Source organism: Pararge aegeria, chromosome 16 (assembly GCF_905163445.1).
Source record: "Pararge aegeria chromosome 16, ilParAegt1.1, whole genome shotgun sequence".
NCBI classification, from domain to species: domain Eukaryota; kingdom Metazoa; phylum Arthropoda; class Insecta; order Lepidoptera; family Nymphalidae; genus Pararge; species Pararge aegeria.
The window spans coordinates 3467828-3490729 of NC_053195.1; the positions used below are offsets into that span (position 1 = coordinate 3467828).

Genomic DNA, 22902 nt, shown 5'->3' on the forward strand with positions numbered 1-22902 from the left:
ATTAAACTCGGAGCCGAGAGCTTCCGTTCCTGCTACTGACCTCTTTCCGGTCTTGTAGTATGGTTTGGGAGAAGAGAGTATATCTTCCGCTATGTAGTGGTCTCCACATTACCGAATTAGATGGCGCCACAAAGATCCTGCATCGCGCTAACGAAGTGTTCACAAAGATTGACAAAGATAAATGGCTAGGCAAACCCCCTAGTGATCGACGCATCCACTTTTACCCCCGCCCCGACGTCCAGCCCAGGTGGCGAAGCATGTCCTTTTCGACACTGACGATCAAATAACTACCGACAATGTGTCCCAACAACACACACACACACACAAAAAAACACAGCGTCTTCGCCGGCGCCCCCGTGACCGTTGTAAGGGTCCTCCCCTTACAACGGTCACGGGGGCGTTCGGACTAAACAATAATTAGTCCAAAAGTCCACCAAACAGCTTAACCTCGAACCAAGCACCCTCGGGTCCACATCCCCCACTTCCCCCCGATGTCGTCGAGCGCTGAGGCTCTTCTCATGGCGAATTCTCGCGCTCACCCCTCTCCCCCGGTGACGGCGTAGCAACCCCTCAGATAGTTGTCGGCAAGTGTCCATCCGGAAACTAACAAAAACTAAATGTTTACAACTCGGACCCCTAGCACGATAACACGCTCGGAGGAAGATCTTCATATTGTTACGGTCGAACGCATCACCATAGCTCCCATACTGCTATCATATGTCCAGCGTAGTTTGCTTTTTTTAAAATATTTTTTTGACATCGAGCGAAAAGCGAAAAGGTCAGGGAACTGCTTGTTATATATGTATTAAATGACCTAGTTTGTGTATCTTACAGATTATGCACCATCATCGGCCTTTTAATGATAACAGTTGGGACTGGAGGCATCAAACCGTGTGTGACCGCATTCGGAGGAGACCAATTCATACTCCCGCAGCAAGAGAAGCAGCTCGCGCTATACTTCAGTATTCTCTACTTTAACCTCTGTATTGGTAGTCTGATAGCTAAGACCGTGTCACCTATACTGCGGTCTGAAGTCCATTGCTTTGGAGATAAGGATTGCTATTCCTTGGCTTTCGGCGCTCCTGGATTCGTTGTGCTGATGTCTATAGGTGAGGTTGTTTCTTTATTTGTACCTACTGTTTACAACTCTGCTGTTTCACTAACGACGAACTAGGCAATGCTTAAATAAGTAATGCCTAAAGCATACGTAAACCGTTTACCAATCGTTATCACTTAGTGGACTTCACACGCCTTTGAGAACATAATTGGGATCTCTAAGGCATGCAGGTTTCCTACACCGTTAAAGCAAGTGATATTTCATTGCATAAAAAAACCCCGATTGTGCTAATAAATTGTAATAATCCATGAATGGCGACGTTTTTTACATTTACGTTATCAATGTTTGTCGAAAACAACAAACAATTTCCTATAATTAACTTGCGACCTCAAGCTATTATCTCATAAAGGTCAGCTATATTAGGAAGGAAATGAGGTAAATTGCATCTAAGACCGCGGTGTGCAAACATTGGAAACATATGTTTGCTTGTGTACTCACGTCGTAACTCTGACACGTTTCCTAAACAATGTTTGAGAATCGATTTAATGTATTTTTGTTATCCATATAACAGGTATTACATAATTTTCTTTTCACCACACTTGCTCGTAACGAGAACCTTATACCCAGACACTGAAAACATTCATGTTCATCACGAAAATATTTTCTAGTTGTCTGAATTGAACTCAGAGAACAGGTTTTCGAATTAAAAAAAACTGTAGTGGAATACGCCAACTACTAATTAAACCACAGAGTAAATATAAAATAGCTTCAATTATTTTTCAGTAATATTCGTCAGTGCCAAGAACAGGTACGTTATGAAAAAACCCGAAGGCAACATGGTGATTGACTTCGTGAAATGCATTTCAGTAAGTAATAATTATATATATTACTAGCGTCCCGCCCCGGCTTCGCTCAGGTGCAATTATTGTGTGCAGTCCGGGGTGATTATTTACAGACAAAACAGGAGGAGGTTCTCAATTCGGTTGTATTTTTTTTTTATGTTTGATAGCTCAGAACTCATTCGTTTATAAAGCGATTGGAAAAATATTTTTTTTGTTTGAGACGATTTATTTCCCATGCGGTCCCATTTTCATCGTTACAAGATCTGTTAAAGGGATCCTGGAGAAATTGAGGGAACTCTTCAAATATTATAATTGAATATCTTCAGATATCTATAATATGGGGCTTTTAGCCCCCGACGCAAAAATGAAGCGGTGTTATCAGTTTGACGTGCTGTCAGTGTGTCTGTGGCATCGCAGCTCCCGAACGCATGAACCGATTTTGATTTTGTTTTTTGTTTGATAGTATTCAGAAATGTTCTTAGCTGTATGATGAAAGTTTGTCAACGATGAAACAAAATGTGCTTAATATTTTTTTGTCGTCTGGGGGTTTTTTTTTAAATTTTTAATTCAAAATTATAACTAATCAAGATTGAATAGGCATCTTCTAAGGGCGCGCGCTTCATCTTAAGTGCTACTATTTTACAAATATAGAGAAGTCGGATGAATATCGAATCCCATTTTGCAAACTTTTCCCTATCTCGTTTGTTATGCAAGCCAGTCATGTTAGAATTTATTATTGCTCCCAACTTTATCGTACGATTTTATTAGGTTGCGTGTTTTCTACGAGACGAATGAGATATCTACGAAGTTTCTGTTCTAAGGAACCAGTTTATTGCTTGAATGGTACTTTAAATCCAAACCAAAATATTCTTTATAACTCTCAAAGTCCAGTCAAACGATATGTATGGGTGAGAGTCGGGTCCCCGAGTCCGCGACTTCTACGCCGTTTTTAATCAAAGAATTGCGGGTTTCTGCGAAACCTTCCGAAATTCTCATTAGAATTGTAACTCAGATATGTCCTGCTAACGTATTTTATAAACTTTGGCGAAAAGTGCACCAGATACCGAACGTAAAATAATATGAAATTGATTTAATTTAAATTTAAATTTTGATTTAACGTTTATAGTTTATGTGTTGTGTTGTTTTTATTTAGTTTTATTGTTTGTTTCTTATCTGAGTTAAATATTTCTTTTGCTCTTTTATTTGCTACAAGATAATAAAAAAATAAAAATAATAAAGTCATTTTAAAGTCAGTCGGACTTTAAAATGTCTTTTTTTTTTGTTATTTCTCAGAACCTTCTCAGCTAAAATGCCAGTTAGTTAAATTATGCTCACAAGTTCCAGGAAGAGATTTTATAGTTTTATTATTGATAAAATTTAGATAAATTAGCTAGTAGATATTTTAGAGACAGTCAACGTATAATACTTTGCCATCAAAAAGCATACGTAGCGATTTTATAATGTGATTAAGTTAAAAGTTATAGTTTTCGAGTTTTTCTCATTCAATCATTTGAATTTTTTAGTTGGGAATAAAAAATACAATAATGAAAGGCAAAGGCGATAAACAGTCTCATTGGTTGGACAGCACGGAACACAAGTACGATAAAAAGTTCATAAGGGACGTGAAGAAAACACTGTCGATACTCATGTTGTTCACCGTACTTCCGGTGTTCTGGGCATTGCTGGATCAGTTGGTAAGTTGGTTATTTTATTAAGTACTTTATTTAAATGCTATACCCCTAAAAATTTACTCCTGAATTTTCTCTGGTCTGGTCTGGTGGGAGGCTTTGGCGTGGTATTTACCACCCTACTGACAAAGACGTGCCGCTAAGCGATTTAGTGTTCCGATGCGATGTCGCGTACAGACCAATTAGGGGTTACCATACTCCCTAAAAGGTTAGCCCGCTACCATCTTCGACTGCATCATCACTTACCAGCAAATGAGATTGCATTCAAGGGCGAACTTTAAGAGGAGTAAGTGAAACATTATTTTGAATTTCACAATAAATGCGCTACAAAATTACGTGTGAAATTGTTGTAGAACCTAATTTTATGCCACTAATTTCCTACTAAATAAAACGACGACCTTAGACACGTTATACTAAATAAGCCGAATGAAGCGGTGATGGCCCTGTGGTTCGGACCTCGACTACACTTTCGGGGGCCGAGTTCGAATCCCGTTTCAAGTAAGTGATATTTATTAAAAATCACTTGCTTTAACGGTGAAGGAAAACATCGTGAGGAAACTTGCTTGCCTCGGAGTTCTCCATAATGTTCTCAAAGGCGTCTTAAGTCCACTAATCTGCACTGGGTCAGCGTGGTGGACTACCGCCTAAACTCTTCTCATTGCGCGAGGAGACCCGTGCGCTGTGGTGGGCCGGTACTGGGTTGATATTCCTCGCTCGTTCCCGCGTATTTCCGCTCAGTCAAAACCTGAATAAAGTGTTAAATTTTTAAGGGTTCAAGATGGACGCTACAAGCTACGAAGATGGACGGTCGTCTGGGCTTTATAACGATCAAGCCGGATCAACTTCAAGTATTCGGCCCTATTTGTATACTGATTTTTATTCCGTTATTCACAAAGGTATTTAAAATTTACTGATTTTAGTTTTACAAGTCCTAACTTCACTGCTATAGTTTTAACCTTATAATATAATAGAAGCGGAGATAGCCTAGTGGTTTGGACTTCGCCCTCACTTTCGGAGGACCAAGTTCGAATTTCGATACTTTTACTTCTGCGTAGTGAACTGTGGAAAAGTTTAAATTTGCTAAATGTGGTATTAAAGTTTTGTGTTCAGGGTTCCTGCGGTCTGTCTGCCCGTCTGTCTGTCTGTCCGTGTGTTACCACAAGATGGACGGTTGAAATTTTCATAAATATAGAATCAAAATAATAAATTTGGAAGTCAGATCTTTTACTTTTCTATAAATCTATTAACACTGTTGTTTTTCATAATAATGAACACTTTTTGTTACACTACTTCCTCAGATCAATACATTAATTGAAATATCTGTATAACAGTCCCACTGTAATCACCTGTGTATATGTATAAGGTGGATCACGGATTTTTAAGGCATCCGCATAATATATTATGGTCCTAGAGATGTTTAAGTTCACACGCCATACAATTACTCAGAGTTGTTGATTTTATTTAGGTTACTTTATATGAAAAGAGTGATATTTTTTGAATGATACCTTTCTAACTGGTCTTGCATAATCCGAACGCCCACAGTGGTAAGTTGCTATGTAATAGATCTATTAATACTTACTTTATTATTTGTTTCAGTACTTATATCCCTGTCTAGAGAAGCGCAATATTCTCACAAATCCGCTCCACAAATTGACTCTTGGGGGCGTTCTGGCTGGCATAGCGTTTATTGCTTCGGCGCTCGTCGAAATTTATATCAAGGTAACTTGTGTTTGAAGAATAATTTTATATTTTTCAAGTTATTGATACCTATGTTTTAATAAAATAGTTTTCGTTTTATCACATTTGTCTATAGTTCGTTTGTTTAGACAGTAAGCATGCTTTGGCGACTGCCAACTTTAGCTGAAAAGCAGCGTCGACTGCTTCAAAGACTCAGCACGTGTTAATAATTGTAAATCTAGGCTTTCAGGGTATTGATAAATAATGGAACCCTTATCTTAACACTACTTTCATTTACAGACGACTTATCCAGACCTTCCTCAAGCAGGATATTCACAACTTCGCGTATACAATGGCAACCCATGTTCCATCTCCATACAGGACAACATGCTATACACGATTCCCTCCCTCTCATTCTATTCAAATAAAAACATACGAGTGAAAGAGACGGAAAATGTGTCAATGCGTTTGGAAGGGAGATGTATAGAGGCGAGGGACGAAGTTTTCACCTTGGAAAACAATAAAGCAATATCTTTCTTTGTAAATGGCAACGAGACAATGAGATTTGGGGAAAATGTCGACAAAAGTAAATCCGGGCTGCCATTAGTGAGGTAAGTTAAACTTTTAACTGCTATGGCCCGATTTTCATTGCCACCACATGCGATAAGGTAGCTTAACTCAGTTTAAACGTTTAAACTTTGGTTTAGGGTATGAACATTTTAAGCAGCAGCAAAAAATCAATGACGATTTTATCCCGCGTTAGTGTACAATTTTTTTTCTCGATGAACAGCTTTCAATTTGCAAGCCACTTCGAAATATAAATAAAACCTTTGTTAAGTGACCTCCTTGGTTGTCATGCTTTCGAAAAGATCGTTCCATTTTTAAATTACGCGACAGATGAGTTTACTTTGTAATTCTTCTGATTAGTATCATTTTCATAATTTTTATTAGTGTTTTTGCCTACACTTGGAGGAATTATCAATTTTTATAAATTTATAAGGCATATTAAAATTTTCGGAACCAACAGGATTTGAACCTGCGACTCTCTGGCAAGCGCGGCCTGAGCGCTTCTCCAATTAAGCTACGGCTCTCCTACCGTCGATGCCGAAATTAGTATATGCCTTTCACATCAGTCTTATAGCGACTGTAGCGCCATCTAGTAGGAAACGTTGCAGTTTCGATCTACTCAGGCCGCGCTTGCCAGAGAGTCGCAGGTTCAAATAGGTTGTCAAAATAATGCTTAAATCATGTTTGAGAAAACTCTTATCCAAATAGTCTTTTATAACATGAATATTAATTCATCACGATCAACCCTTTAAACGGTCCAATACAGGGCACAGGTCTTCTCTTACAGAATGGTTAGGCCGTATGCCAAAATGCACCATGCCGTTGATAACATTGTGTAGTTATTAGAGAACTCTCAGGTTACCTCAATATGTTTTTCCTTCACCGTTGAAGCAAGTGATATTTAATCACCTATTATAGTTATTTTCTAATACCTAGAAAATTATTGCAGATTTCTTGTGACGAACCGGGTGAGATCATCTAACCTGACTCTATTTAACGAGAACAGAAATGAAATAGAGTCGCATATTTATCCTGGAATAAGCGCACAAATGGAAGTGTTTGTATCAAGGTACTCTCTAAGAGTAGGGGATAAGATCGTAATGGTGGATATAGAGTTAGACCAAGGAGGAGTGTATACAATTGCTATTGATAATTCTGGAGGTATCTACGTAAGTAATTATACTTTACTAGGGGTCTCTCGCGATAAGTCAACCCTAAAAGATAGACATATGCTGTCGCGGACTCTTTTTAGAACTTTTAAAGGGGAATAACTTTTTCATACTTGATTTTATCGAAACTTTTACCGTTTACGCAGTGTTCACAGCGAAAGCTCTAAAAAAGAAGAAAAAAGTCCGACTTTTAAACATTCTTCATTAGGGCGATGACCCCATTAGTCTTAGCGTGACGATATATAGTTTATAGCCTTCCTTGATAAATGGGCTATCCAACATTGAAATATTTTTTGTAATCGGACCATTTGGTTCCTGAGATCATCGCGTTCAAGTAAACATATAAACAAAATCTCCATCTATCTTCTGCCAATATATAAAGCTCACGCTTGGGAGTAGTAGGAGGGTCTGCTAACGCTGCTTCGTCTTTGAGCTTTTTCTGACAGATGGATGTTGTGGGGTCTTAACTTCCATCTGTATTTAGTTTTTAACTCCAATTAAGTTCGCACCTACTAATTTTGTAATTTGTTATTGTTCATTTATAGCAAGCCAGACTCATCGTTATAACAGAACCAAACTCAATTACTATGGCGTTACTACTACCGCAGTTTCTGATCATATCTATAGCTGAGGTAAGTTTAAATTTTATTTTAACTAACTAAAAATATTCATTAACAAACTTTGAATAATAGAGATGAAGCGAGCATACTTAACGCATCTGGATAGAATTGAGATGGGATGGGTGTGTTATAAAAACATGAATGGGTGAACTATAGCGCGACCTTCTTCATCGTTTTCTTCATTACTGAAGGCCGTGTCCAGATTCAAGACTTTCATTGCGTTGTATATTTCAGCCTTCCATTCTGTTCTATCCTCGGCCTATTTAATACCTACAGTAATACTGACTTTACCTTGCCAGACTAGCGATTAGGTGATACGCACGTGGTCTTTTACCCTCCAACCTACCACTATAAGTTATCCAGGTGTTCCTGTCAAGTGGCAGGCATCGGGCTATGTGAACAAAGTAACTTAAAATATAGTTGTAACATAATGTTGAGAGCAATGTATTGATACGTAGCTAATCCAGGATCGATAGGTTGTACTTTTGACTTAACAATTATTCATTGTAAAGTCAAAAGTCACACCTACTAAGGATGCTCCGGTGTCGGAGCGAAACGTGCGTAGAGAGTACATTGCTGACGATCTGTTTGGTGTTGAGTATGGAGATTGAAGAAATTATAAATTACACCGTACAGATTCTGATTTTCGCGGAGTATAGGAAATTAACATTAATTTAACCTAAAAAGTATTAAATTATATAAATGACAAAAATATGCTGTAGGGCTGCTACTTGATATGACTAAGGCGTATGATAAAGTGTGCCAGAAATGTTTTCTTAATAAATTGTATGAATTAGGAATAAGCGGAATCTATATATATATAATGAAAATGGTCTTCGTTTGAGGCTCAATCACGCCTAAACCACTGATCGTATCGACATGAAACTACCACCATTCGATGCGAAATTTTTCCTAGATGGTTTATGGCTATCTATTTTTTGAATTCCAACATTCCTTCATTTTTTTATTGCTGTTTTACTTTTATGAACATTTATCCCGCTAATAAAAACAAAAGATAAGCATTTTCTCTTGATTCTTTTGTTTTCATGGATTTCAACAGAGTGTATTAAACGGATTATGGTTTTTTACATTCAGCTAAGAATCTACTCACGGTAGTGGAGAACGGCTGGACCAATTGGGCTTTTTTTATCTTCAGAATTGTCAGGAGAAAGTTTTGTATGTAAGAAAATTTTAAAAAAGCCTGATAAAAAGTTAAAAATTTCGATGATAATCGAAGAATTCCCATCTATATAGTCACTCACCACGAAATCTCGGGAACCTAGACTAAGACTTAGAAACGTGAAACTTGGTAGGAATATTACTTTTGCTATGTAGAGGTCAGCTATGAATAGATTTTAAGAAATTCATTCCCCAAAGGGGATTGCGGGGGCGTTAACAATGAACAATTCCCGTTTTTAAACTATAGCTCCTATAGACTTCAAATTTGGTAGGAATCTTCTGTAAGAGGTGTAGAAATAGGCTATGAACGAATTTTACGATAGCTCACCCCACAGGGGGTTGCGGGGGTGGGTATTAACAATTAATATTTTTAATTTTCCAGCTAAAGCTCCTACAAGCTCCAAATTTTGTAGGAATTTCTATAAGTGATGTAAAAATGATTTATGAACAAATTTTACGATATCCCACCCCAAAGAAGATTGCGGGGGCGTTAACAATGAAAATTTTCAATTTCCAAGCGATAGCTTCTATAGACTCCAAATTTATTGAGAGTGTTCTATATGTAATATAAAAATGATCTTCGAGCGGATTTTACAATGATCACCTCCAATAAGGTTCGCGGGGGTGGGTGTTAACAATAAAAAATTTCAATTTCGAAATATAGCTTCTAAAAATTCTAAATATGGTAGGAATCTTTTATTATTCACATAAAGAACATCTCAAAATGGATTTCAATAAAGTCTACTTCCGACAGGAATTGCGGGGGTGGGTGTTAAAATCTAAAATTTTTATTTCTAACCTGTAACTTCTACAGACTCCAAATTTGGTGGGGATCTTCGTGTATGTAGGGATATTCGTGTATTTCCTTACAACAATCGTCTTTTTGGCAGCGGAGAAAAAGTCATTGAGAGGTTTCAAAAACTTAACTTTACATGTAGCTATCCAATAAACGGACTAAGAATTTTACATTCATTTTACTTTTGCAGACTACATAACCGACGAATTCATTTATTACGGGATCGCGGAAATGTAATAGATTAAAATGAATGCATTTTCCAAGCACATGAGATGTGGAAAAGAAATTTAGTTACTTATTCCAATAGAATTCATAAAAAACATGCATAATTAATTTTCTATAAAAAATTGATGTCACGGAGAAAATTTTAGTTAACAGAAAATTCGTCGCACTTGAACCTAGACAGATTTCAACTTCACATATGAGACTTGCAATGACTTTAACTTAAACTTTCAATGCTCATTTCAAATTTTTTTCTTCATGTCAATTATTATTAATTTTTGGAAGAAAGGCACGGAAATGTTATAATGATTGCACATTGAAAGTTACAATGAATATTAGTGAGAAAAATCACCTGGATGAAAGATACAGGCTAAATCGATGGAATTTGGAATTTGAGTAAGTCTAAACAATATCGATGCTTACAGTTCTATCCGCGGGGCCTATTTATGTTCATACAAAAATAAAAAAAAGGAGAATAATAAAAATATGAAGAAAATAAATAAAAATGAAACATAAAATGTAATTTATTTCCTTTTTCAATTCGCCCAGCGAAGCGGGCTGGAAACGGCTAGTAACTCATAAATGGTTTACTTCCTACTTGTCAATGTTGAAATAGAAGAATATAATAATAAAATTGCAGTTTTCAGTCATATTACCTCAGATATAAATGAGTATAGGGGTTGAAGAAATTATAAATTACACCATACAGATTCTCCTGCTTTTCGCGGATTATAGCAAATAAAGCTTAATTTTTATTTAGACACGGATTGTAACACTTGAGAGTAACTTATAAAGAAAAGTCGTCGCAGGAGGCCAGAGGCGTATGCAGATGTGAAAAATCGAAACTATTTTGTAAGCAAGCGCATATAAAGATAGTCTATTAAAGAAAATTAATGTGCTATATTTAAATATGTGCCACCAGAAGCAAAATATTTGTCTTTTCTTTTTTAAATGTCACGCCAAAAGCTTAAAAGAAACACAAGAATATTATATTATTATTATTGATTGCATATTTTCGATCTCCGTCCCTTCGTCTTTAATGTCTGCCCGATTTATAATCAACTAGCTGTTAACGCGTTCCTCATCAGCGATCATTGCGTTTTTTTAGGAATCCTGTGGGAACCGTATGTTTTCCTAGGATAAAAAGAAGCTAGTTGTTTTTCACAGTGCTTCCAGCAGATTTTTTGTCAAAAATGAAGTTAATTCGTTGCTTAGTTAGGGAGTGAAGAAATAACAAACAAACACACTCGCATTTATAACATTAGTAGGAATGAAGTCCTAAATTTTTAGATGGCAGATTGAATTTGGTAGTGCTATCCTTTTCATACTCTTCCCTATAAATCAGGACAGCACTAATGAAATTAATTTGAGTTACAATAAAACACTACTCTATTGGAAAGACGAACAATACTTAACAATTATTCATTGTAAAGTCAACATCTCCTGTTTCGGAGCGAAACGTGCGTAGGGTAATGTACCCTACATTGACGAATATCTGTTTGGTGTGGAGTATAAGGATTGAAGAAATTATAAATTATACCATACTAATTTTCCTACTTTTCGCGGAGTATAGCAAATTAAGCTTAATTTTCATAATAGATACCTTCCACTTTCCTACACTTCCCTACATACTGTGTTTTGTCCAGATCACTGTAAGTTACGTGCAACTTAGGTAGTCGCATAGGATTATCTTAAAAAACGATGATAGTCTAGTGGGTAAGGCTTCGGCTTCCTTTTCGAGGGGACCGAGTTCGAACCTGTAACTTTTCGGAGCTATGTGCGTTTTTAATATTTGCATTGAAATATCACTTGTTTTAACGTTGAGAGAGGACGTCACGAAACCTGCATGACCGAGAGTTCTGCATAACGTTTTCAAATGCGTGTGAAGTCTACCGATCCCTTCTCATTAAGAGAATATACCCGTGCACCGTACTGAGCCGGTAATGAGTCGATAATGCCGATAGCTCTAGAACGCGAGAAAAATTAAAAAAATAAACAAACGAAAAGCTCCTTCCAAATAGCACAAGTTTTTTATTTAACGTTCTTACATAAATGCCCCATTTGGCTCGGCTTCCACAAACAAAAGTCCTACTAACACAATTTTGGCTTACGAGTAAGTCCGCGAAAGTGCTCTGCCACATAGGAACGCTTTTAAGCTTTCGTAGAGAATAGTAATATTACCAAAATAAAGATAACTATACACTAGGCATCTGATTAAGGCGATTTCTTACTTACCATCAGGTGTGATGGCAGTCAAGCGCTCGTCTATAAACATAAAAAAAAGAAAAAAAATTTAAGTTGAGTGAAAAAGGCCCTAACGTAACGATTTTTGTTTTCTTTGCACGGTAAAATTGCTACGGTTTAAAATGTGATTTAGGGTAGCAATGACCGAACACTGGCGCTTATTTATATTTTACTTTAAATAAATGGTAATAAAACTATAAGTAAATTCAGAGTCTTGTAATTATAGTTTCGATAAATTATGATTTTACGACGTACCTACCTACTCTTCGTGGCTATGGGCAATCTAGTTTATATATTGCTCAAGTATTAAAATAACAAAATAATAAGTGTCCAAATGTTAAAACTATACCACTTAATATAATATCGCCTTCTGGGTTTCCATTCTCGTGGAAGTTCAGGGATAAAAATCCTGTTATTAATATGAAAACAATTTTTTTAAAGGTAAACTTAGTACCTATTCAATTATTGAATTTGTAAACTGTAGCAAAATAAAATAATTATTGTTAAATGACAACAAAATGTTGTAGTTTATTGCTGGCTTCTTCTCGGTAAAATCTACCTTCCACTTTTGGTAGAGTCACTACCAACATACAGAATTTTATCCAACCTACTTGAAATGAATGAATTGTATCAAATGCATCGTTGTGTAAAATTTTAAATTATTCTATCGGTTTTGTGTTATAAGCTGAATTTGCTTGCCTTGCCTTTTCGCTTTTGCCGCGTTAATGAACTTACACGTGGCAGGAAACATGCCGGGAGGCCATTCCATAATTTAGCGGTTCGTAATAGGAACGTGGATATCAAACGCTTCGCGCGAGTTGATTGGATGTCAACCACATAATGCAAGCGTTCAATGCGTCTCACTGTTCCATGGTACAACGTTAGTAACAAGATTTTTGTATGCCGATGTTTTAAATGGGAAGCGAACCACATGTACTTAATTATAAAATTTTATTTTATAATCATGTTATGATAAAGCTGCAGAGTATTGATAGATAGAGTATAGATTGGAGATCTCATGTTTGTTTGAACGTGCTTTCTTCACAACCAGTGGAATTCGAAAAATGTTTTTTTTGCGTTCTTGAGGTTATAGGCGATATATAAAATCACTCGAACGCTGAGTATATTATGCAGAATAACGGATGAAAGAATGTATGGGAAAAATGTACTTTTAATGTAATACAGCATTGTAAACGAGACTCTCACTGCCATACGGCACGCCGTTATGTTATGTTGAGATGCTATTTCCGAGATAAATGTTGTCTAAAATAGGTTTACTACTGCATAAGTTTAAAGTGCAGTGTAAGGCAGTGGTCCAACCGTCGGCGAGAAAACGATTAACTTTCCGGGATTTTCTCTCTTAAGAAATGCACAATAAATGTACATTCCGTGTTCCGTGAAAGAGGTGCATACATTAAAAGTTGCTCTTTGACTTTTTACACTGCTTGCAAAGACTCGCCTTACTAGTTTTGTCGTTGAGCGACGAGCTTTCAGCAATAGCTCGCTCAGCAATACTCGTTCAGCGATGCTCGCACGCATGATCATTTATTTACAGTGTGGCATTGTAAGTAGACGTATGGATAGCAAAGTATGAATGGCGCGAGTAATCGCTCGTCGCACTTGCACACTCGCTTATAGCCCGGTGACAAAACTATCTAAACTACACACTCGCGGCCCGTTGATCGCTAACTCGTTAATAGTTTCTAGTTCTACTCGTCTCCCGTTCATCGCCGGCGGTCGGACCACACCTAATAGAGAAAATAGAGTCTACATTCTTCAAACAAGTGCTCGTTTATTAGTTGGAATACAACCAATGATAGCTTTGTTATTAATATTTTATATTGATTCGACTAAGGAATAAATAAATTCTTAAACTCCTGACTTTAACTTAAATAAGAAGTTCCTTATTTGAGGGATTTACACTTATATATCAGGTGTTATGTAAAGGGACAATATAAACAAATCTACATAGCTACGCTCAGTGGCGTGCATAGAGGGTATGCAGATGATATAAAATTAGGAAAATCTACTGTAAGAGCTAAAAAAAACTTAAGGTTAGGCATAATAAGAGTTATAAAAAGTTTACCCTTAAGTATTTATAACTCGTACTGGAGATTTTCTTCATTTTATATCATCTGGAGACGGCCGACTGGCGCAGTGGGCAGCGACCCTGCTTTCTGAGTCCAAGGCCGTGAGTTCGATTCCCACAACTGGAAAATGTTTGTGTGATGAGCATTAAGTGTTTTTCAGTGTCTGGGTGTTTATATGTATTTTCTAAGTATTTATGTATATATAATTCATAAAAATATTCATCAGTGATCTTAGTACCCATAACACAAGCTACGCTTACTTTGGGGCGATGTGTGTAGTGTCGTAGTATATTTATTTATTTATTTATCTGCATATCCAGTGCTTACCCTCTATCCCGATCCGTACAGGAAGGTGTTCATTCAACCTTTTTTGATTTATGAGAGATGGCTGGATCTAAGCGTATATGCTAAAACTACATTTTACTTTATTTCTCTATTCCCTGCATTTCCTTCACTAGCTGTTTCAGTAATCCTATTTTCCGTCTCGCTATTCTCTTGAAATATGTTCGACTGCATTTATTGCGTTGCAGGTGTTCATTGGAATGACAGGTAACATTTATTCCCGTTGGGTATCTTTTTTCACGTAACTCGTAGCTCTACGTGTAATATAGATTAATACAGCATCACCGAAGAGGCTTTAATAATTAAAATAAATCCATGTATTACTCGTATATACTCTTTATTAATTGCAATGTTTAAAAATCTTAATATTTACAAACAGACCTAACCTACTTTTACAACTACTTTCATTTATATTTAAAAAAAAAATATAAGCCGTCTAACTGTTCACTTATGGTCATGGTACCCAAAATGCTGGTGATATTGCCCCTTAGAATTGCTAGACTTGATATTAGGCTAAATAAGCGCCAGCTCTTGGGTCACCAGGCGTGAAGAAAATTTTCGGGACAAAGTATTAATAAAATGCGGCTTCATTATACAGGGCTAAAGGTCTTCTCTCAAAATAAGAAGGGAAAAATGTGAAGGAAAGGAAGTGAATGAAAGGGAGAAAGTGATTTTGTGATCACCCGTTTGCCTAGAAGATGAATATTCACTTTTGTTGCAGAAATACCAATTAGGAAACTTAAAATGCAGAAAGGCGTCCCAATCTGCAGCCATGCCTATAAGTAATCAAACCGTAGATACAAATCTCTTTGTGCGAGTTTTTGGGATGTAGACATTTTAGGGATAAAAACCAGCTCGGTGTCTTGCGGTAAACCACAGCGATGGTAAAACGGTGGAGAGGGAACAAGATCGAATAGTTCTTGAGCACACTTAGCGTTAAAGCAAGTGTTAATTTTATTTGTCATCATCATCATATCCCACTACCGGCCCACAACATGGCACGGGTCTCCTCCCACAATGAGAAGGGTTTAGGCCGTAGTCCATCACGGTGGCCTAGTGCAGATTGGTGGACTTCACGCACCTTTGAGAACATTATGGAGAACCTGGAATGTAGGTTTCCTTACGATGTTTTCCTTTACCGTTGAAGCAAGTGATATTTTAATTATTTAAAACGCACATAACACAGAGAAGTTAGAGGCGTGTAAAAAATATATAGTAAAAAATGTCAAGTGTGTTCTTCAGAAGGACTGCAATTCACGGTGGGTCCTTGATTTTTGTACACAATAATATAACTTGTAAGGAGCGAAAGACAAGACATAGTTAGTCTTTCTGTTGAACGCACTGTAGAACTATCTTGTGTGGAGCTGGAGCGATTTATAATAGTGTGTGTATATCGTCCCCCCTCAGGTGATTTTAGCCTTTTTGAGGATGTAATGGAAGATGTGCTTAAGCGATTGTCTGTATCCACAAAAAAAGCAATAGTATGCGGGGATTTTAATGTTGATATTTTACTTAGTAATGCAACTACGACTAGGTTGCTAAACTTATTTAAATGTTTTAATTTAAATTATGCTTTTAGTGAACCTACTAGAATCACAGCAACCTCAGCATCGTGTTTAGATAATATTTTTCTCAACTGTGATATCTTAGGTAAATCGATAATAACCAACTTAAGATCATTGTGGCCAACAAATTACTGTTTTGAATAATATAAACAAAGATAAACATATCGTCAAGTGTAGGCCGATAACTAAGAGCAAATTGACGCGATTCAAAGGTGAAATATCATCCAAAATTCCTGCCCTTGTCTTTAAGAACGGTCATCCTGACAGCATTTATGGTACGCTCTTTAATATTATAGAAAATGAATTTAACAAAATATTCAATTTCAAACATATAGATTTCAATAAAAAAATAAAGTTTAGCGATTGGGCAACTATTGGGATATACAAAAGTAGAGATAATTTGTATGAGCTCTATAGTGAAAAACAATATAACCATACTCCAGCTTTCATTATTACAACACCTAAAAATTTACTCTAAAACGTTTAAGAACGTTTGCTTTCATGCTAAGTCGCTATACATTAAGGATCAAATCATAAAATCGGATAACAAAGTACAAATAACCTGGAAAATTGTTAATAATGAAACTGGGAAAGCTAAATCTCGCAACGTAAACTTTGAATTAATTATTAATGATAATAAAGTTACCGCTGACAGTGAGGTTGCAAGTACCTTTGAAAACTTTTTTCAGAGTGTTCCTATTTTGTTGACTGATTCACTTAATTCTTCACCTACTGCAGCTCAGAGTTTATTGAGGAACAACGTTAATGAGTGCAACGTTTTATTTAATTTTAAACATATATCTGCATATGATATAATAAAGAATTTTAAGTTGTTGAAACAGAAAAAAACCGGTGATTTATGGGGTATGTCTGTAATGGTAATATCTAACATTATAGACGTTATTGCCCCTTACTTAGCCATACTTTTTAATGAATGTGTTGATTTGGAAAAGTACCTCTACTTTTCCAAATTTAATGAAACATAGTAAACTTATACCTCTATTTAAATCTGGCAATAAAAACGACATTAACAATTACAGACCCATTTCAATCTTACCAGCTCTTAGTAAGGTCTTTGAAAAAATTATATTAAATCAACTTTTGAATCACTTCAATGTAAATAACTTACTACATCCGGAGCAGTACGGTTTTACTAAAGGTCGTAGCACCACGGATGCAGGCGCTAAACTTTTAAAACATGTGTACGATGCCTGGGAACGTTCGCAGAATGCCATTGGTGTTTTTTGTGATCTATCCAAAGCATTCGATTGTGTCGATCATAAAACCTTGCTTCTTAAACTAGCCCATTATGGTATCAAAAACGTTGCACTAAATTTGGTTGCCTCTTATCTCAGTGACAGAACCCAAAGGGTTTGCATAAAAGACATTAAGTCGCAGGGGTCGGCTACGTCAATGGGTGTCCCACAGGGTTCAATCTTGGGTCCCTTTCTATTTTTGGTGTATATAAATGATCTACCACACCATGTCAGTGAAACCTGTGACATTGTACTGTTTGCTGATGATACATCTGTAATTTTTAAAACTGATAGAGGTAGAGACAACTCTGACGATGTAAGCCGTGCTATGTCGCATGTGTCGCACTGGTTTACTGTCAATAATTTACTTTTAAATGCAAAAAAAACTAAGTGTGTGGAATTTATTTTACCAAATGTAAAGAAAGTTAATAAAAATATAATAATAAATGGAGAATCACTAAAAATGGAAGATTCCACAGTTTTTCTGGGCATGACCTTGGATTGTAAGCTTCAGTGGGGTACCCATATAGATACACTAGCAGGCAAACTAAGCTCGGCTGCCTACGCCGTCAGGAAAATTAGACAGATTACTGACGTAGAAACAGCAAGACTTGTTTACTTCGCGTACTTTCATAGTGTGATGTCTTACGGGATCTTATTATAGGGCAAAGCTGCTGATATTGAAACTATATTCATATTGCAGAAAAGAGCTGTACGGTCAATATATAAACTTAAATCACGTGAATCCCTCCGTGAAAAATTTAAAGAAATTGGTATACTTACGGTAGCCTCACAATACATTTATAACATTATAGTATTTGTAAGACAACATATTAGTCTTTATAAACAAAAAGTGGATATAAACAGTCGACTTACAAGAAATGGTCATAAATTAGTGACATCTGTATATCGTCTGCGAAAGGTGCAGAAGTCATTTGTGGGATTGAGTATACGCTTTTATAATATGATTCCTAAGGTAATTTTGGACCTACCAATCCATAAGTTTAAAGAATGTGTTAAAACACATTTATTACAGCGAGGTTATTATTCAATTGATGAGTTTCTTAATGACAAGGTTGCTTGGAAGCATCCGGCTCCGCTTTCATCTCTCACAAGATAGAAAAATGAATGTTAAAATATAAAAATGTAAATTTTTGATGTTGGAAAAGAGCAACTGCTGAGTTTCTTGCCGGCTTCTTCTCGGTAGAATCTGCCTTCCGAACCGGTGGTAGAGTCACTACACACGGACAGACTTGACGTTTCAAAAGTGCTTGTATTAGGCCTACTTGAAATAAATGAATTTTTAATTTTGAATTTTTTGAATTTTGTGTACGAAGTGAAGCCGATGTCTTAACCACTAGCTTCGCCGCTTAGCTTAATTGCTTAAGTTAAAACAAAAATCTTCATGTTTTTGTTTCTCAAGGTGTTGTTCGCGGTGACGGGTAACGAATTTGCCTTCAAGGAGGCACCAAGCAGCATGAAAGCCGTCATGACTGCCGTGTGGCTGCTCACAGAGGCGGCGGGCAATGTCATCATCATTATTGTGACGCGAGTCTTCGTTAGCTTTCAACAGGTATGTAGTCCTAGTAGTCTCAATCATCAATTCAACCAATTGATGTCCACTGCTGGACATAGGTCTTTTGTAGGGAGCTCCACAATCCACGGTCCTAGGCCGCTTGTCTCCAGCGGCTCCCAGCGACTCGCCTGATGTCATCTGTCCATCTCGTTTGGGGGCGACCTACGTTGCGTTTACAGGTGCGAGGTCGCCATTCCATCCATCGGTTCCCCGAGCTATGTGCCCTGCACATTGCCACTTTAGCTTTGCGACTCGCTGAGCTATGCCGGTAACTCTAGTTCTTTTACGGATCTCATAGCTCTCTCCATCGCCCGCTGAGTGACTCTGAGCCTTCTTATGAGGACCATAGTAAGCGACCACGTTTCGGATCCGTAAGTCATCACTGGCAACACGCACTGTTCGAAGACTTTAGTCTTTACTCATATAGTTACAAAAATAAGTGTTCCAGATATCATTAATAATAAATAGCCTGTCCGCTGCTGGACTAAAGGCTTCTTAAAACAGACAGATGAGACAAACTGGCAGATGAGTTGGTGATCTCAGTAGATGGTACGATTAGCACGGAGGACACTCCTTTTTTTTTAATTTATTTAACACCCAATCAGATCATGACATAACATAAACATAAGAACAGCAACCAATTAAAAGCAAGTGTTAATTTCATTCATAATCATCAACCCACTACACGGCACGGGTCTCCTCCGGGTAGCCCACCACACTGGCATTGCAGATTGGTGGACTTCACGCGCCTTTGAGAACAGTATGGAGAACTCTCAGAACTTTGCTGTCCACTCTCTGTTATATTGCCTTATTCGCCTCGTCTACAGCAACAGGCTGAGAATTGGTGGTGACAGATGTTCCAGCTCTATAATAATAATAAACGAGATATATTCTGAGACGAGGCCCGTGCCCCGTGGTGGGTAATAGGTTGATAATTTAAGATGTGTTAAAGCACTGAGTAAGGATAGTTATACAGAGGTATGACAAAGCCAACGAAACCTTACAGGTTTTTTTTAAATAGATTTTTATTCCACTACAAGTTAGCCTTTGACTGCAATCTCACCTGGTGGAATCGATGCTAGCGGTCTAACCTTTTATGGAGTATGGTATTCATAGCCCTAATAGGTTAGGTTAGACTAGCGGAAGCGGAAAGCGATTTAGTGTTCCGCTCTACTTATATTCACAGCGCTTACCGTCAGGTTTCAGCGTCAGGTTTCAGTAGCCTATGTACAAACTAGTTTCAGTAGCCTTTTCATAGAACTAAGTTCTATGAGCACTCGTTTACAGTGCAAGCCATAGCGCTATGGAATGCGTTCCCAATAGACAAGGCAGTCTAAGACACTTTGTATTTTTAAGAAAGCTGTAAAAAACCACTATAGTTTGCATTGAAGACGACTTGTAATAGTATTTACTGTTGTTAATGTATTTATGATATGTTATAGTATATATTAGTTTATTATTATTTTTTATTTTTTAATATTTAATTTATTATGTATTATTTTATTTGTGTAATCTAGTTTAAGTATTAGTATGTAGTTATTAGTATGTATTTTTTTTTAATATGCACAACCTGCAGTATGTTATCCTTTTGTTTTCCTTATCCTAAGGTTGCCTGGAAGAGATCGCTACAAAGCGATAAGGCCGCCTTTTGTATACTTCTTCTGTCTGTGTTTTCTTTTATTCTTTTTTTGTATTTTTATTTGTGTGCAAATAAAGAGTATAAATAAAATAAATAAATAAAAATAAACTACATACAAAATTTTTTTTGCAGGAAACGCAATCGTTCATATACACGGGTCTCATGTTCACATCGATAGCGTTGTTCCACTACCTGTCTAGAGGTTACAAGTACGATGCAGACGATGACGTCACTAGCAAGCAGTGTAGAAGCAACAGTAAAGTGTTGTACCACCAAGTGAAGCAGGCAGAAGACTGCTTAGAACATTGACAGTGAGAAGTGATATTTGTTAATTATAAGGAAGTAAACGATAATTTCATGTAACATAACTTTTTTTACTTTTCATCATCCTATTTTGACATAAAGAAAACGCAGTCGTTCATATACACGGGTCTCATGTTCACATCGATAGCGTTGTTCCACTACCTGTCTCGAGGCTACAAGTACGATGCAGACGATGACGTCACTAGCAAGCAGTGTAGAAGCAACAGTGAAGTGTTGTGCCACCAAGTGAAGCAGGCAGAAGACTGCTTAGAACATTGACAGTGAGAAGTGATATTTGTTAATTATAAGGAAGTAAACGATAATTTCATGTAACATAACTTTTTTTACTTTTCATCATCCTATTTTGACATAAAGAAAACGCAGTCGTTCATATACACGGGTCTCATGTTCACATCGATAGCGTTGTTCCACTACCTGTCTAGAGGTTACAAGTACGATGCAGACGATGACGTCACTAGCAAGCAGTGTAGAAGCAACAGTGAAGTGTTGTGCCACCAAGTGAAGCAGGCAGAAGACTGCTTAGAACATTGACAGTGAGAAGTGATATTTGTTAATTATAAGGAAGTAAACGATAATTTTATATTACAAAACTTTTTTTTTTACTTTCCATCATGCTATTTTGACATAAAGGATGCTATTCTGACCATCATGCTATTTTGACATAAAGAAAACGCAGTCGTTCATATACACGGGTCTCATGTTTACATCGATAGCGTTGTTCCACTACCTGTCTAGAGGTTACAAGTACGATGCAGACCATCGTCTGCACGATGACTTCACTAGCAAACAACGCAGAAGCAATAGTGAGCGAGAAAAACATCATAATCATCGTTTATGCTATGTAATCGCAGTCGCAGTCGCAGTCGCAGTCGCAGTCGCAGTTACAATATAATTATGAATAATTATTTGATAGCCGATTGGCGCAGTGGGCAGCGACCCTGCTTTCTGAGTCCAAGGCCGTGGGTTCGATTCCCACAACTGGCTAATATTTGTGTGATTAAAATGAATGTTTTTCAGTGTCTGGGTAATTATCTGTATTTTATAAGTATTTATGTATACTATTTATAAAATTATTCATCAGTCACTTAGTACCTATAACACAAGCTACGCTTACTTTGGGGCTAGATGGCGGTGTGTGTAGTGTCGTAGTATATTTATTTATTTATTTATTTAATAATACCTATGTTAGTTTATTGTTTACACTAAAAAACATTATTTAATGTAATTGCCGCAATGGCAGACATTTTTAAAAACTCGCTGGTCGTTCGTCTCAGAGCTTACTATACTGGAGATGCGATCTACATAATACCAAATGGGTATCACAAAACAATGTCAGGTTAGGTACGAGTGCCTACTCACAAACAAAATTATACAGTAACATCAAAAGAGCATGTTCAATACCTATTTTTTTTAATGCATATCCTGACCGAGAACGCTACGCACGCCGCCTGTGTGTAAATCAGAAGCGAAGTTGTGATGGATACCAGTTATATTCATAAGCAGAACTCAATCCATTTGTCGAGTTTTCAAAGTTACACAGGTTTCCTTTTACTTGGGCAAACATAGAACTGGGAAACTTTTGCTAGGTCATGACATCGGAGTGGCGGCGCCAGAAAGCATTTTTCAACTATATCTGTACAAATAAATATAGTTAGTTGGTGAGCGCTGTAGTTTTAAGTTGGAGGCCCAGGGTTCGATTTCCGGCAAAGGCAATTTGGTAATTTAAATAATATTATATATTACTAGCGGACCCCAGCGCCATCTGTCGGGCGGATTTGTGAATCTAAACAATCCAGGGTGCCACCCAAACGCATACCCAAACGCAGCCGTTCAGGATGAGTTCATTGACATACACACGCACACAAGAAATATATATATAAAGATTATATGAGTTGCCTAGTGAAAATCGATTGGTTTCACCAATATAATACATGCCTAGGAATCCTCTATAAGTAGGCGTCACTTTCTTAGGCATTGCTTGTTCGCCGGTGTAACGGGCATATATCACTTAGCGGCACGTTTTTCCTTTAGATTGGTAACTAGCCACAG

The 22902-nt window shown here is 37.0% G+C and overlaps 1 protein-coding gene across 1 annotated transcript in view; it reads left to right on the plus strand.

Moving 5' to 3' along the window:
• Positions 1 to 20954, plus strand: part of LOC120630714 (peptide transporter family 1-like) — a 28865-nt gene extending 7911 nt beyond the window's left edge. The window contains exons 5-14 of the mRNA XM_039900002.1: positions 835 to 1109; positions 1841 to 1923; positions 3423 to 3593; positions 4358 to 4483; positions 5184 to 5306; positions 5565 to 5875; positions 6781 to 7000; positions 7546 to 7632; positions 18738 to 18887; positions 20662 to 20954. Coding sequence (XP_039755936.1) covers positions 835 to 1109; positions 1841 to 1923; positions 3423 to 3593; positions 4358 to 4483; positions 5184 to 5306; positions 5565 to 5875; positions 6781 to 7000; positions 7546 to 7632; positions 18738 to 18887; positions 20662 to 20838 — 1723 coding nt within the window. The 3' untranslated portion in view covers positions 20839 to 20954. The remainder of the gene's footprint in view (positions 1 to 834; positions 1110 to 1840; positions 1924 to 3422; positions 3594 to 4357; positions 4484 to 5183; positions 5307 to 5564; positions 5876 to 6780; positions 7001 to 7545; positions 7633 to 18737; positions 18888 to 20661) is intronic.
• Positions 20955 to 22902: the final 1948 nt, after the last annotated feature.